Source organism: Triticum urartu, chromosome 2A, assembly GCF_056163025.1.
Source record: "Triticum urartu cultivar PI428250 chromosome 2A, HENAU_Tu73, whole genome shotgun sequence".
Lineage (NCBI taxonomy): Eukaryota > Viridiplantae > Streptophyta > Magnoliopsida > Poales > Poaceae > Triticum > Triticum urartu.
The window spans coordinates 116430079-116447351 of NC_141874.1; the positions used below are offsets into that span (position 1 = coordinate 116430079).

A 17273-nucleotide genomic window follows, 5' to 3' on the forward strand; every position below is an offset into this window, starting at 1 on the left:
TGGCTCTTCGCCTCTTCGAGAAGACGAACAATGATGTTACTACTACTGCTTCTACAGTGTCGAATCCACTGCTGCATGTCCGTCCACCACGAGCGGGACGGATAGCTTGTTGTAGAAGTACTACTAAGCAAAAGCCTGTCCTCATTTGCGAGCAACCGTGCGCATGGGTTAGGGAGAAGGCATGTAGTAAAATCAAGCTTCTCCTCGTTGTACGAGTTGACGCGACACATCAAAGCACTGGCCCCACATGCTTGCCTCTAAACTTGGCTGAAAGACCCGCAGTGTACAATATATTTGCTGCAACCTCTAACATTTACCCACCACAAATTAAAATATATGTGGCCGCATGCATTGTTCTGATGCAGAGGCCGGGGAGTCCCCCCTTTTCAGAAAAAAACAAATTAAAATATATATTCCTGTCTTGACCAGATGAGCGTGCAAACTACAATCACCAGGGTGTCAGGTAGGGCCAGAAGACTATTTTAATTTGTTAAAAAAAACTTCGAGACGGCCACATAGCGTGGAGCCGACCCCAACGATTTTAAGCTTACAGGCATGGTACATGCTATCCTAGACTACTCTACACATGAAACTGCCACACGAGCATCCGGGCTACGCTTGGCTCTTCGCCTCTTCGGGAAGTCGAACAATGATGGAGTACTACTGCACTGGAGGAGTACTATAGTATGCTTCTGGCCATCTGACACCGGTTGAACTGCTGCATGTCCACCGCGTGCGGGAGGGAGAGCATGTAGCGAAAGCTTCTCCTAGTCTTGCCAGCCACCACGCTCATGGGCGAGGGAGGGACGCTCCTGCCTTTGCATGTATGACAGGTGGGCCCGACAGGTGTGTGGCCAACCTGTCATACAGCCAAATGCAGGTGCAGTTAAGTCCGCGAGGGAGAGGATAATCAAACTTCTCGTTGATGTACGAGTTGACGCGACACATCAAAGCACTGCACTCGATATATTTCAATAATTTGAGTTTACTGATGCATTAATTACAACGCATGCATGCATGTCGTGACTCTCCTTTTGATACTCCCTTCGGTCCTTTTTACTCTGCATATTAGGTTTGTCTGAAGTCAATCTCATCCAACTTTGACCAAATTTATACAAAACATTATTAACATTCACATAACAACATATTTATTATTAGATCCATCTCGAAATATATTTTAATATTATATTTATTAGATGTTATAGATGTTAATATTTTTTAATATAAATTTGGTCAAACTTAGCAAACTTTGATTTCAGACAAAGCTAATGTGCAGAGTAAAAAGGACCGGAGGGAGTACTTGCATGTGTTGATTTAATGCACCTTGAAGTAGTATAAAATATGTGGCTGTCGGATTTCGGGTTCCGGCAGACCCTTGAGGTTCGAACACTGGGGTGCGCGCGGAGATTTCGCCTCCTACCTTCCTGCACCCCTCCGCCGTGCTAGGATCTAAACTAAGGAAAGAACAACACAAGAGACACCGGGTTTATACTGGTTCGGGCCACCGTTATGGTGTAATACCCTACTCCAGTGTGTGGTGTGTGGATTGCCTCTTGGGCTGATGATGATGAACAATACAAGGAAGAACAGCCTCGCGCGGGTCTATTCTTGGCTGGGGCGATGAACTGCTCAGAGGAGTTCAGTCACCTTTCTCTCTCTCTCTCTCTCCTCCGACCGACCCCCTTGCTGTGGGGGTGGCTGGTCCTATTTATAGAGGCCCTGGTCCTCTCCCCAAATATTGAGCGGGAAGGGAGCCAACAATGGCGGGCTAATTTGAAGGGGGACAACAAGTATCAGCTATCCTGACAAAAGTAGTCTTCGCCTGTGCAAAGCTCTGGTGATGACGCCGTCTTGGGCTCCATGGTGACCTCCGTCTCGTAGTCCTCCTGGTCTTGGTCTCGTTGGACCGGAAGGGCAATCTTTGCCTGATGCCTCGGTACTCCGCGGCTGCGCTTGCCCCCTTTGCACCAAAGAGGAAAGGAGCACGCTGCGCGGGCTGGCACCCGCCTAGCGCCCTGAGTTGTCATGGCTTGCGTCATGGGCACCTCGTGAGGTACCCCGCCTTGATCTCTCTGCCTCCTCGTGAGCCAGCCTGACGAGGCCGTGCCTGAGGAAGCTCCGCGTCGTCCGCCCTGTGAGGCTTGGCCCCTCGCGAGGGTCTTGGGTTTGTGTTGGTGAAGATGGGTCGTGCTGGGCCCCCCTTTGAGCCACGCCGCAGGCAGGCAAGTCTGGGAACCCCCGTTCCCAGAACGCCGACAGTAGCCCCCGGGCCCAAGGCGCGCCCGGACTTGGCCGTGCAGGGAGGCGGAAGGGCAAGAGCGAAGCGCCGCGGGCCCTAACAGCCTGTGGCCTTGGGCGCCGCGTGGTGGTTGATTGGGCGTGGGCGTCTCCGCTTCCCCATGGTGCCTCGGCAACTGCACTGACTGGACAAGTCCCTGCATGCAAAATGGGTCATGATTACCTACGATCGTGGAGGTCGGCGGTTGGCCTCCGCCGGCTATAAGTACGGGACGGCGTGCGCCCTTCCGGTTCATCTCCCCTTGCTTCTCCTTCTTCTTCATGGCCCCGTCGAGGAGGTTCTCGGCCGCGGAGAAGGGGAAGGCTTGCCAGGCAGAGCATGCCTCTCCCCTGCCCAAGCGCGGCTGAGGGCGCCCCCGCAAACATCCTGTGGCCACCACGGCAGCTCCCCGCGGCCGCGGAGACGCTTTCCAGCGCGGTGGAGTGCAGATTGCTGCGGCCGGGGGTGCGCTCCGGCTGTGCGTCCCCCTATGCCGCACTTTCGCGCTGCAGAGGTGCTGCCGGAGTTCGTCGTGTGGTCGGCGGAGCCGACTAGCACCCGGCTCCCACTTCCTCACTTCCTCCTCGGCGAGCTCCCGGCCGGCGCCCCGGGCGGCCTCTGGCTTCAGGCCGACGGCTGCTGCAGCCGGGCCTCATGGGTTTCACTGGAGGTCTCCGCAGCCGGGAGCCTGGACCTGGCCCGCGGTTGGCAGACGTTTGCCCGCGCGCGTGGCCTGGGCCGTCGGTGCACCCTATACTTCAGGTTCGACGGCGATGCCACCCTCTACGTGAGGGTGTTTGGGGAAGATGGTCGCCACGCAGGGTGTTGCCCCGAGGGTGACGACCGCGGCTGGGAACCCGGCTCCGGCAATGATGGAGAGGACGGCGCTCGCGGGGCTGGCGGCGCTCAGGGTTCCTCAAGCTTCTCCGGTTCTTCTTCAGGCGGCGACTCTCCTAGTGTCGGCCGCAGCCAGCCCCTACGCTATCGTATCTGCTTGGGGGGGTGGCGCATCCGCCCACCGACGCGCCCTGGTGAAGCGCGAGAGGGAGTCCGCCTGAGCTCCGGAGGCAGCTCGGGCTTCCCTACGGGCCGGTGCAAGGCGAGCCGCACCAGATTTGTTCTTTCTCTTCCCTTTTCCTGCATAAAGAAGGACAGTAGTGTGGTGCCCCGCGGGGATGTATATGGGTTATTGTTGTTAATTATCATTTTGCTTTCTTCATCGTACCTTCCGACTATGTGCCCGCGCGTGGATGGTTCCCGGCCCCAGCCGTGGGGCAACCGACCTAGGCCCTGTGTTTGTGTCGCGGTGCCCGAGGGGCACGGACTGGAGGGGTGCTCCTGCAAGGGGCCCAGGTCGCCAACCCTTTGAGTGACTAGGATAGGAACACTCGCGAGGGCGCTCAGCTCTCCTCCTCGTGAGGCCTTGCACAAGAGAAATCGAGGCAGGGGCATGAAAAGCCGAAGAATCGCAAGCCAAAGATGGCAACAACTTCAATAAAACTTCGAATGAAGAAGAATAAGCCAACTGTGGAAAGCAAATGAAAAGCCGCGTCCGGCACCTAGTCTAGTCTTTGATGTTTTCTCACTAGCGCGGAGCTAAGTGCTGCCACTGGGCGTGGGAGGGAGCCCCAGGGCCTGAGGCCGGCACTCCTGAGACTCCGGGGCGTGTACAGCCCCAACTCATTATTACGTGAGAGTGTCACGGGCGGCGAGCTTCACAGGCGTTCGCCTTGCTTCACAGGCTCCGGGCCTTTTCCGAAACGCGATAGCTTCACAGGCATTCGCCTTGCTTCATAGGCTCCGGGCCTTTTCCAAAACGCGATAGCTTCACAGGCTCCGGGCCTTTTCCAAAACGCGATAGCTTCACAGGCATTCGCGTTGCTTCACAGGCTCCGGGCCTTTTCCAAAACGCGATAGCTTCACAGGCATTCGCCTTGCTTCACAGGCTCCGGGCCTTTTCCAAAACGCGATAGCTTCACAGGCATTCGCCTTGCTTCATAGGCTCCGGGCCTTTTAGGGGTAGAACCTCCGGAGGTGCTGGATGTTCCATGCATTCTGGACCGGCACTCCCTCCTGAGTCTCCAAGCGCGCTGAGCCGGGCCTGGAAACATGAACAACCTTGAACGGGCCCTCCCACATGGGAGAGAGCTTGTGCAGCCCCTCCCTGGAGAGGACCCGCCTGAGCACAAGGTCTCCTACCTCGAGTGTCCTGGGGCGGATGTTGCGGCAATGATATCGCCGCAGTGCTTGTTGGTACCTCGCCGCTCGTAGCGCGGCTTCTCGGCGATGTTCCTCCCCCAGCACGAGGTCCATCCCCCGCATGGCGTCCTGTTGTGCCTCGTTGAACGCTAGGACCCGTGCGGAGCGACGTCTGACCTCGTGAGGGAGGACCGCTTCGGCCCCATAGACCAGGAAGAACGGGGTCTCCCCAGTCGGCTTGGTCGCAGTTGTGCGGATGGACCACAACACGGACTGAAGCTTGTCGTACCAACCTCTGCCGCAGGCCTCCAGCTTCTTCTTGAACGTCCTGGTCTTGAGGCCCCTCAGGACCTCCGCATTGGCTCGCTCGGCCTGGCCGTTGCTTCGGGGGTGCGTCACCGAAGCGTAGCATATCTGCATTCCAAGGTTAGCACAGTACATTTTGAAGAGGTTACTGGTGAACTGCGAACCGTTGTCCGTGATGATACCATTCGGCACCCCGAACTGGCTCACGATGCCCTTGATGAACTTGACCGCGGAACCCGCAGGAATGGTGCGGACAGCCTCCACTTCAGCCCACTTGGTGAACTTGTCTACAGCAACGTAAAGGTAGCAGTAGCCCCCTGGTGCCCGAGGAAACGGACCCAAGATGTCGAGCCCCCAGACTACAAATGGCCACGAAAGGGGGATAGTTTGCAAGCCCCCTGCCGGCTAATGGATCTGCTTGGCGTGGAACTGGCAGGCCTCACAAGCTTTCACTAGTTCAACGGCGTCATTGAGCGCGGTGGGCCAATAAAACCCACTGCGAAACACCTTGCCGACGAGGGTCCATGACGATGAATGATGTCCGCAGTCCCCGCCGTGTATATCTTCCAGTAGTTCCTTCCCCTACTCCCTAGAGATGCAGCGCAGAGATACATCGTTTGGTCGCTTCCGGTAGAGCTCTCCATCTCTGATGCAGTATGTCGTGGCCTGGCGTGCCACTCGCTCTTCTTCCTCCTCCTTCTCCGGCAGGGTCCCTTGAGTCAAGTAGCTCCGGAGCTCCGTGATCCAACATCCCTCCTGAGGTTCCATCGTCAGGAGCAGGCGTGCTCCTGAGGCCGGGCCACAGGCCGGAGCTCCGGAGGCAGGTGGCTGGGGGAGCTCCTCCCGGGGCTGAGCCGTGTTTGATAGTGACGGCAAGGCTGAAGGCTTGAAGAGCCGTTCCTCGAAAACGCCAGGCTCCTGAGGTAACCGCCTGGACGTGCGTTTGGCGATGTCATCGGCCTCTTGATTGGTGCCACGGGGCACATGCTGCAACTCCAACCCCCAGAACTGCTTCTCCATCCTGTGGACCTCTGCAAGGTAGGCCTCCATGTGCTCATCCTTTGGCTCGTACACCTTGTTGGAGAAATTGACAAGGAGCTGCGAATCACCCTTGATGGTGAGGCGTTTCACCCCCAGAGCAGCTACGGCCTTCAAGCCCGCTATCAAACCTTCATACTCCGCTATGTTGTTGGAGACCTTTTCTCCTTGCTGGAAACAAAGCTGCACGGCGTAATAGAGTTTTTCCTGGGTGGGCGATATAAGCACCGCCCCAGCCCATGCGCTGTGTCTGGAGAACGCCCCATCGAAGTACATGACCCAGCCTTCTGGCGCCTCGCTTCCCGGGAACAGGGACCGATCCTCGTCGGCCTTGAGGCCTGGCGCCTCCATCCATTCTGCCACAAAATCTGCCAACGCTGCTCCCTTGATGACTCTGGTCGTGCTGAATTCGAGCTGAAACGCTTGCAACTCTATGTTCCACTCAGCGACTCTCCCAGCTGAATTGGGGCTCCTGAGCACCCTCTCCAGGGGGTATGACGAGACGACCTTGATGGGGTGACCCTGAAAATAGTGCCGCAGCTTGCGCGAGGCCACCAGTAGCGCGAGGAGGAGTTTCTGGGGCATAGCGTACCGCGCCCTTGCATCCCGCAACACTGTGCTGACGAAGTACACTGGGTGCTCAACGAGGTGGAGTGCGTCAGTGCTGGCGGCTCCCTTGGGAGACCATGGCGCCTCTCGAGACAATGAGGCCTCCTGAGACTGGCCATCTGGGAGAGGGGCCTCTTCTGCCTCTAGTGCGCCCCTCTGCGGCGGCTGGTCCTCATTAGCCGTCGTGGCGGCTTCTGTGGGCCTTCCTCGTACCAGTTCCGCCTTGCCTCGGGCTGCTGCCGCGGTTTTGATTCGACGCTCCTCCCTGACTGCCACCAAGGCTGCGCTGGCGGAGTAGGGAGTGGCGGCGAGGTAAAGCACCAGGGGTTCTTGAGGGCGCGGAGCCACCATGACCGGTGGGCTGGTCAGGTATTTCTTGAGATCCTGGAATGCCTTGTCGGCCTCTTCAGTCCACTCGAAGGGCCCCTTTTTCTTCATTAGCTGGAAGAAGGGTAGCGCTCGCTCCCCCAACTTGGAGATGAAGCGCCCTAGCGCGGTCACGCGCCCCGTGAGCTTCTGCATTTCTCTGAGGGTCTTTGGCGGGCTCATGTCTTCCACTACCTTGACCTTCTCCGGGTTAGCCTCAATGCCTCGGTGAGACACGAGGAAACCCAAGAGCTTGCCCGAGGGGACTTCGAACACACATTTCTCTGGATTGAGCCGTAGGTTCACTGCGTTGAGGCTCGCGAAGGTTTCCTCCAGGTCTTGTATCAAGGTCCTGGCCTCCCGAGATTTTACCACGATGTCATCGACGTAAGCTTCAACATTCTTCCCGAGCTGCGGGCCCAAGGTGATATGCATCAGCTGCTGAAAGGTCGCCCCTGCGTTACGCAGTCCGAATGGCATGCAGGTGTAGCAGTACACCCCACACGGGGTTAGGAAGGCTGTCTTCTCGACGTCTTCAACCGCCATCTTGATCTGGTGATACACAAAGAAGGCATCCAGGAAGCAAAGTAGGTCGCATTCCACAGTGGAATCGACGATCTGGTCGATGCGGGGGAGCAGGAACGGATCTTGTGGGCACGCTTTGTTGAGGTTGCTGAAGTCGACACACATGCGTTCCTTCCCTCCCTTCTTTGGCACAACGACAGGGTTGGCCAACCAATCTGGGTATTGGACCTCGCGAATGACCCCAACAGCCTCTAATTTGCGGGTCTCTTGAACGATGAAGGCCTGCTTTTTTGTGGACCACCGCCTGGCCTTCTGCTTCACAGGGCGCACGTTGGGGCACACATTGAGGTGATGCTCGATTAGGAACCCGACCAGGGCCTGCTCCTTCTCGGGTTTGAGGTGGGCGCCTATGGTGAAAGTGGTGTTGGTGGATCCGTCCTCGTCGACGGGTATCTGCTTGGTTTCTGCCTTGTCTTGGGTGAACAACTGTTTCTTCTTGGCGGGCGCAGCCCCCCTTGGGCTCGGTGGCCTCCAAGGCGGCGGGCTGTGCCGACGCCGCTGTCTTAAAGACGAGCTTGAGCACCCACAGAGCGTCCCCAGTGTCCCCATGCACGGTGAGGACACCGCTCCTCCCGGCATCTTCATGAGGTTGTACGCCAGGTGCGTCGCGGCCATGAACTAGGCCAGCGCTGGGTAGCCGAGGATGGCGTTGTAGGGGAGGCCGATGGGGGTGATGTCGAAGTCGACCAGCTCCGTGCGAAAGTTGTCGTAGGTGCCGAAGGTCACTGGGAGCCGGATCTGTCCCAAGGAGCCGGACGACCTGCCCCCAACGCCTGAGAAGGGCCGGCTGGGCTGCAGCCGTTCCAGGGGTATGCAGAGGAGGTTGAAGGCCTCGACTGAGAGCACGCTGAGGCCTGCCCCGCCATCGATGAGAGTTCTGGTGACGGCCACCTGGCAGACGGTGGGGGTGCACAGCATGGGGAGCTCGCCCGAGCAGGCCGAGTTGGAGGGGTGGTCCTCCGAGCTGAAGCTCAGGCCGGTCTCGGGCACCGCCCGGTCCAAGGGAGCCCCCTGCCGCGTGGAAGCGGCGCTGACCCGACGGATGAACGGCTTGACGTGGTAACTTGTAGGCGGCGCCTACGAGCCGCCCAAGAGGGCCGCGACGACTGGGGGTGTTGGTGCAGCGCGATAGGCGGGGGAGAGGTTGCGGGGCCCCATGGGCGCGCGGAGCGCGCGGGACGAAGAACCAGCTGGGGCGAGCGAGGGAGTTGCGGTGCGGCCGTCTTGGCGAACGGATGGATGCTGAGGCGATGCTTGCTGCTCGTCCCCCGCCGGGCCGGTGGCGGCATTGACGGCAGGTGACGGGGAACGGCGAGGATGCCCGCCGACAGGGGCCGTCTGGGCGACGCGGGAAGCGAGGGCGGCCCGGCGCTCCGCGCGGGCCCGACGAGCGTCAGACATGAGCGCGATGGTCGGAGGAGAACGGGGTGACGGAAGACGAATTCCTGCGCACCCCTACCTGGCGCGCCAAATGTCGGATTTCGGGTTCCGGCAGACCCTTGAGGTTCGAACACTGGGGTGCGCGCGGAGATTTCGCCTCCTACCTTCCTGCACCCCTCCGCCGTGCTAGGATCTAAACTAAGGAAAGAACAACACAAGAGACACCGGGTTTATACTGGTTCGGGCCACCGTTGTGGTGTAATACCCTACTCCAGTGTGTGGTGTGTGGATTGCCTCTTGGGCTGATGATGATGAACAATACAAGGAAGAACAGCCTCGCGTGGGTCTGTTCTTGGCTGGGGTGATGAACTGCTCGGAGGAGTTCAGTCACCTTTCTCTCTCTCTCTCTCTCTCTCTCTCTGCTCTCCTACGACCGACCCCCTTGCTGTGGGGGTGGCTGGTCCTATTTATAGAGGCCCTGGTCCTCTCCCCAAATATTGAGCGGGAAGGGAGCCAACAATGGCGGGCTAATTTGAAGGGGGACAGCAAGTATCAGCTATCCTGACAAAAGTAGTCTTCGCCTGCGCAAAGCTCTGGTGATGACGCCGTCTTGGGCTCCACGGTGACCTCCATCTCGTAGTCCTCCTGGTCTTGGTCTCATTGCACCGAAAGGGCAACCTTTGCCTGATGCCTCGGTACTCCGCGGCTGCGCTTGCCCCCTTTGCACCAAAGAGGAAAGGAGGACGCTGCACGGGCTGGCACCCGCCTGGCGCCCTGAGTTGTCATGGCTTGCGTCATGGGCACCTCGTGAGGTACCCCGCCTTGATCTCTCCGCCTCCTCGTGAGCCAGCCTGACGAGGCCGTGCCTGAGGAAGCTCCGCGTCATCCGCCCCGCGAGGCTTGGCCCCTCGCGAGGGTCTTGGGTTTGTGTTGGTGAAGATGGGCCGTGCTGGGCCCCCCTTTGAGCCACGCCGCAGGCCGCAGGCAGGCAAGTCTGGGGACCCCCGTTCCCAGAACACCGACAGTGGCGGTAAAGCTTTGTAATACCTCGGCCCAAGTTGAGAGATGGTTGTGCACGAGGAGGGCGAGATCATGCAGACCGAACAGGACCCGCCGATGGAGCTCTCTAAGGTCTCGATGGACCTCACCGTGCTCCACTGCCCCTTGTGCCTCCGCCCCTTGACGCCTCCAGTGTATGAGGTTCAAATACACCGCGTCCATTCGGCTGATTGAGCAAGGTGCAGGTTTCTTGATTGATGTGTTGTTCGATTGATTTCTGCAGTGCAAGGGAGGGCACCTGGCCTGCGCGGACTGCCGCGTCGAGCGCCACGGGAACCAGCAGCAGTGCCAGAAGTGCGAGCGCGACGGTGGCTTCGACGTGCGAAACACAGCGGTGGACTCCGTCTTTTCGTCGGTGAGGGTGGAGTGCCCGCACGAAGGCTGTGGGCTCTACGTCACTTACCACAAGCTCGCCGATCACCAGAGCGTGTGTCCGCTCGCGCCCTGCAAATGCCCCGTGCCCGTCTGCGGCTACGAAGGCCCGCCGCCGGCGCTCTACCACCACATCAGCACCACGCATCCCATGCCCGTGCACAGGATCCAGTACGGCAAGGTGCTCCAGCTGCAAGTGCCACTGTCGGAGCCACGGCTCTTGCTGTTCGCGGAGGAGGACCGCCGCGCATTTTTCTTGGTCGGCGGCGTGCTCGACATCGGCGCGCCTATCGCCGTGTCGGTCGTCTGCATCAGAGCGGGGACGTCCCCACTGCCGCACTACGTGGCCAAGCTATGGGCAAACGGCCCGCCGAGGGATCCAAAGGCACGACCGACGCCGTCAAGGTGGAAATGGAGGTGTAGGATCTAGAAGTAGATGTGTCTAAAGGGGGGGTGATTAGACACTTAGTGCTAAAGTTGCAATTTTTAATCTTTTTCGGTTTAAGTGGAGTTTAGGCACAAATTCAATATGCACAATACATATCAAGCAAGCATGCAAAGAGTATATGAGCAGCGGAATGTAAAGCATGCAACTTGCAAGAGTGTAAAGGGAAGGGTTTGGAGATTTCAAACGCAATTGGAGACACGGATGTTTTTCCCGTGGTTCGGATAGGTGGTGCTATCCTACATCCACGTTGATGGAGACTTCAACCCACGAAGGGTAACGGTTGCGCGAGTCCACACAGGGCTCCACCCAAGGGCAACGGTTGCGCGAGTCCACGAAGGGCTCCACCCACGAAGGGTCCACGAAGAAGCAACCACCCACAAAGGGTCCACGAAGAAGCAACCTTGTCTATCCCACCATGGCCATCGCCCACGAAGGACTTGCCTCACTAGCAGTAGATCTTCACGAAGTAGGCGATCTCCTTGCCCTTACAAACTCCTTGGTTCAACTCCACAATCTTGTCGGAGGCTCCCAAGTGACACCTAGCCAATCTAGGAGACACCACTCTCCAAGAAGTAACAAATGGTGTGTAGGTAATGAACTCCTTGCTCTTGTGCTTCAAATGATAGTCTCCCCAACACTCAACTCTCTCTCATAGGATTTGGATTTGGTGGAAAGAAGATTTGAGTGGAAAGCAACTTGGGAAGGCTAGAGATCAAGATTCATATGATAGGAATGGAATGTCTTGATCTCAACACATGAGTAGGTGGTTCTCTCTCAGAACAAATGAGTTGGAATGATGTGTGTGTTCTGATGGCTCTCTCTTCGAATGAGAAAGGGGTGGAGGGGTATATATAGCCTCCACACAAAATCCAACCGTTACACAGTTTTCCAATCTCGGTGGGACCGAATAAATAAACTCGGTCTGACCGAAATAGTAAACCTAGTGACCGTTAGGAATTTCAGTGGGACTGACATGCAACTCGGTAGGACCGATTCGGTTAGGGTTTGGGCATAACGTAATCTCGGTGAGACCGATTACACAAAATCGGTGAGACCGAGTTTGGTAATTAGCTAACCAGAGAGTTGGTCAGGCAAACTCGGTGGGACCGATTTGCTCTTTCGGTGGGACCGAGTGGAACTCGGTGAGACCGAAAAGTTACAAAGGGGAAACACTGAGTTTACATTGCAATCTCGATGGGACCGATTGCATATCTCGGTGGGACCGAGAATATTACAATAGGTAACAGAGAGTTTGCAATCCCATCTCGGTGAGACCGAGATCCCTATCGGTAGAACCGAATTGCTAGGGTTTGGTAGTGGCTAATGACAAGTGAAACTCGGTGGCGCCGGATAGGAAAAATCGGTAGGACCGAGTTTGGCTTAGGGTTTAGGTCATGTGGATATGGGAAAGTAGTTGAGGGTTTTGGAGCATATCATTAAGCACATGAAGCAAGAGGCTCATTAAGCAACACCTCATCCCTCCTTGATAGTATTGGCTTTTCCTATGGACTCAATGTGATCTTGGATCACTAAAATATAAAATGAAGAGTCTTGATCTTGAAGCTTTAGCCAATCCTTTGTCCTTAGCATTTTGAGGGTTCCACTTTCACATCCATGCCATGCCATTGTTGAACTTATCTGAAACATGCTAGATAGAAGTGTTAGTCCAACAAGAGATATGTTGTCATCAATTATCAAAACCACCTAGGGAGCACTTGTGCTTTCAATCTCCCCCTTTTTGGTAATTGATGGCAACATACATCAAAGCTTTAGATAAAGATATTCAGAACAGCAAGTAAAGCTTTGGAAGAACATGTAGCAAGCATAGGCTCCCCCTACATGTATGCACTCATGTAAATATGAAATATAGAGGCATGTGAGAGCATAAACATGACAGAGTAGGCAATGTGTTACATGTATCTTGGCCATATGCATCAGAGTGAAAGATTATCAAGAAAAATACCTTCATGCTCATGAGTCCTTCTTGCAAACAGTATGTACATAAGCAAGAACTCCTCATACTCATGATTTTGATGCATATACTTACCTTGTGGTCTTGAGTTGGCTTAGGATGGAATGAACCTGCACAAACAAGGTTAGATAACACAGGTACGTCCACTAGCCAGAGCAAACAAAAGAAACCACAAGAATACCAAGACTGGGATGACATGTAGAGACTGAGTACAAGGTACCACATTGGATTCAGCATGTCCCCAAGAATAAAGATATGCAATGAATTTGACTGATTTCTTCTCCTTTAGGTGTCTTGCTCCCCCTGAATCTTACATGGGATATTGGGAGAAGATAGGAGACAGAAAATCAGAGTTGAATAGAACTAAATTCAAATGAGCTCATATGAACATGTCTTTCCCCCAAAAAGACATGTGGCATCTCTCCTCTTGAACATCTAGCATCTGGGATCCTTGAGTGTTTTTCTCTCCCCCTTAACAACATCTGGGATCCTTGAGACTTTCTCTCCCCCTTTAACAACAGCTGGGATCCTTGAGACTTTCTCTCCCCCTTACTACTTTTTCTCTCTTGGTGTGATCTCTCTTTCCTACAGGCTTTGATGTGATCTCTCTCTCCCCCTTTGACATCAATTTCCAAGAAGGTTTTTCCTGGAATCCGTCGAATAGGTTTGGTCCTTGAGATTCAGCACAAAGCAGAGGATAAAATTGTGATGCTTGTAGAGGACAAGATTCATTGAGTGGAGCTGGATCCGAAGAAATGTAGAACAAGTGGCAAATTGTTTTCCTGATTGTAAAGTCGGTGGCACCGAGTGGCATATTTCGGTGGTACCGAAATGATTCGGTTGGACCGAGATTTGCAAGTCGGTGAAACCGAGTTTACACAGAGAAAAACATTTGTCACCTCAGCTCACTAGTCAAGTAAGATCTCACAAAGATTTGCAATGAATTAAGTGATGGATTTGCGAGGAATTTGATGCAGAAATATGCAGAACAAAAATAAGCAGGAAAAAGTGATAGTTTCTAGATGAAGTTTTTTTTGTTTTTTTTTGAGAGAGGAGGGAACAAATATGCAAAGAACAAATGCAATAACTCAGAGAAGGATACAAGAGAACTTCATCTAGAATTGGGCGGTGACATAGTCACCTATGTTAGAGTATATTGACTTAGGAGTCAAGTGAGGACACTTGATCATAGGTCATACTCATCGTTTAAGCTCAAAATGGGGATACCATTTGTCGTTTAAGCATCTTGATGTATTCTCATCTTGTTGAGTTGCTTTGACTCATGTCTTGGAGTAAAGCTTCTCTAAGATGGAATGACATACCTTGGGTGGTGATGTGGTTCTTGCTCATGTAGTTGAACTTGTGTGGGTGCTCAGGGTTGATGTAGTTCATCAAGAGTTGGGAGCACCACTTGGAGTTTGAGTTCATCTACCTACATGGGTTAGTTCCAAAAATGAACATGGAATTTCTCAAAGGATATGTTTGAATGGTTTTGTGCTTCCTTGTCTTCAACCACTATTGTGTAGAGTCTTGGTGATGTAGAGATTGCTCAAGATATGAGTGAGCTGCAATCTCATGGAATTAGATTCAACCAAGTACCTACATGGGTTAGACAACATGCAAGGTGCAAATATATCCAAGACATAAGATAGTTATCATAAGAGATATATCATGGATTAGTCATAATCTCATGTCTTGCATGTATCCAATGGAGTTTTCTACTCCAAGTTCGAGGCATCAATGATGTTCAATTCTCCTATCAACCTGCAAAACACTTTCTCATCAAGAGGTTTAGTGAATATATCCGCTAACTGCTTATCAGTGCGAACATGCTTAAGATTTATGTCACCCTTAGCAACATGATCTCGAATGAAATGATGACGAACTTCAATATGCTTAGTTCGAGAATGTTGTACAGGATTATGACCAATTTTGATAGCACTTTCATTGTCACAAAGCAGTGGAACATGTTTCACATAAATCCCATAATCTTTAAGAGTTTGGGTCATCCAAAGTAATTGAGCACAACATGAACCAGCAGCAATGTATTCCGCTTCGGCAGTGGATAAGGATACCGAGTTTTGTTTCTTAGAAGACCAAGACACAAGAGATCTACCAAGAAATTGACAAGTACCCGAAGTGGACTTTCTATCAACCTTGTCTCTGGCATAATCTGAGTCGGAATAGCCAACAAGATCAAAAGAAGACCTCTTAGGATACCAAATGCCAAAATTTGGTGTATGGATTAAATACCTCACTATCCTTTTCACAGCTTTAAGATGACAATCTTTAGGAGCAGCTTGATATCGAGCACACATGCACACACTTAGCATAATATCGGGACGTGAAGCACATAGGTATAACAATGAACCAATCATAGAGCGATAAACCTTTTGATCAACAGGTTCACCATCTTTGGTCAAATCATTATGTCCACTAGTGGGCATGGGTGTAGACATACCTTTGCATTCTTGCATATTGAACTTCTTGAATAAGTCCTTGGTGTACTTTGTTTGAGAGACAAATGTACCTTCCTTAGTTTGCTTGATTTGCAACCCGAGAAAGAATTTGAGTTCACTCATCATAGACATCTCAAACTTCTCTGACATTAGCTTTCCAAACTTTTCACTAAAGAGAGGGTTAGTTGAACCAAATATGATGTCATCAACATAAATTTGGCATACAAATAGTTCTCTAGTAACCCTTTTAGTAAAAAGAGTAGAATCAATTTTACCAATTTCAAAACCACTTGTAGTAAGGAACTTGGTCAAGCATTTATACCATGCTCTAGGAGCTTGTTTAAGACCATAAAGAGCTTTGTGAAGTTTGTAAACATGATTTGGTTTCTTAGGATTGACAAAGCCGGGAGGTTGTTTGACATAAACTTCCTCCTCTATTTCTCCATTTAGAAAAGCACTTTTAATGTCCATTTGGTACAAAGTGATATTATGGTGATTAGCATAGGCAAGTAAGATGCGAATGGACTCAAGTCTAGCAATGGGGGCGTACGTCTCACCATAGTCCATACCTTCGACTTGTGTGTATCCTTGGGCGACGAGACGTGCTTTGTTGCGAACCACTTGTCCATCTTCATCTTTCTTGTTGCGAAACACCCATTTGGTACCAATGATGTTGTGGTTGTTGTCGGGCTTCTCAACCAATGTCCAAACTTGGTTTCTCTCAAAATTATGTAGCTCTTCATGCATAGCGTTTATCCAATCCGGATCTTCCAATGCTTCTTCAACCTTCATTGGTTCAATGCTAGAGATAAATGAATAGTTTTCACAAAAGTTAGCTAAACGAGTTTTTGAGCGAGTGATTCTCCCGGTTTGTATATCATTGAGGATTTGCTCGACGGGATGATCTTTGGCAATTATTGCTTGAACTCGTGAGAGCTTTTGCTTGGGTCTTTGTTGAGCATCTTCTTCATCTTGTTCTTCTTCTTGGCCTTCTTCATTATTGACGTCGTCGTTCTCTTGTCGTGGTGGAGAAGGAGGTTGTTGATGTTCATCTTGATGTACTTCCTCGTTTTCTTCATCTTGGTGTGTCCCACTTGTGAATGCTTCCGTGTCGATTCTTGGTTCACCTTGTTGTGAAGTAGAAGCTTCCACTTGGACGGATGAAGTACTCTCCTTCACCTCCGTTGGACGAATTTTGCCAATGGACAAATCTTGAATTGCTTCTGAAGGGTCTTTGTCTCCTACATCAATTGGCAATTGCTCTACTTGCGAGCCATTAGATTCATCAAACTTCACATCTACCGTCTCTTCAACCTTTCGGGTGAAATTGTTGTAGACACGGTAAGTGTGAGAGTTTGAGCCATAACCAAGTAGAAAACCTTCATGAGATTTAGGAGCAAACTTTGAACGATGATGCTTATCAAGAATGTAGCACTTTGAGCCGAATACTCGAAAGTATCCAACTTGAGGCTTGTTACCGGTGAGGAGCTCGTATGCCGTCTTGCCGAGTAGCTTGTGAAGGTATAAGCAATTTGTTGCGTGACAAGCTGTCTCAACCGCTTCTGCCCAAAAGTGCTTTGGCGTCTTGTATTCATCAAGCATTGTCCTTGCCATTTCAATGAGCGTCCGGTTCTTCCTCTCAACAACTCCATTTTGTTGAGGTGTGTATGTAGCCGAGAACTCGTGTGAAATCCCTTCTTCGTCAAGAAAGGAGTCCACATTTGCGTTCTTGAACTCTGTTCTGTTGTCACTCCGAACCTTCTTGATCTTCACATCAAACTGATTTTGGGCTTTCCTAGCGAAGTTTCTGAAGATCTTCTGGACCTGCGATTTGTCATTGAGGAAAAACACCCACGTAAATCTTGAAAAATCATCAACTATAACTAGACCAAAGGAATTTCCACCGAGACTCTTGTAGGCATTGGGACCAAAAAGATCCATGTGAAGCAGCTCGAGTGGCCTCCTTGTGGTCATGATGTTCTTCACAGGATGTCTTCCTCCAACCTGTTTACCTGCTTGACAAGCACTGCAAAGTCTATCCTTATCAAATATGACATCGTTAACTCCAAGGATATGATTTCCTTTAATAAGCTTGTCAAGGTTTCTCATGCCAACGTGACCTAGTCGTCTATGCCACAACCAACCTTTTGAGGATTTAGCAACAAAGCAAGTTTTAGGTTGTGCCTTTTTAGAGAAATCGAC

General features: G+C 52.4%; 1 protein-coding gene across 1 annotated transcript; it reads left to right on the forward strand.

Moving 5' to 3' along the window:
* Positions 1-9826: 9826 nt before the first annotated feature.
* LOC125541209 (E3 ubiquitin-protein ligase SINA-like 4) lies at positions 9827-13146 on the forward strand. Its single transcript, XM_087541003.1, has 3 exons — positions 9827-9961; positions 10044-10597; positions 13134-13146. The coding sequence occupies exons 1-3, from the start codon at positions 9827-9829 to the stop codon at positions 13144-13146; spliced, it is 702 nt and encodes a 233-aa protein (XP_087397129.1).
* Positions 13147-17273: the final 4127 nt, after the last annotated feature.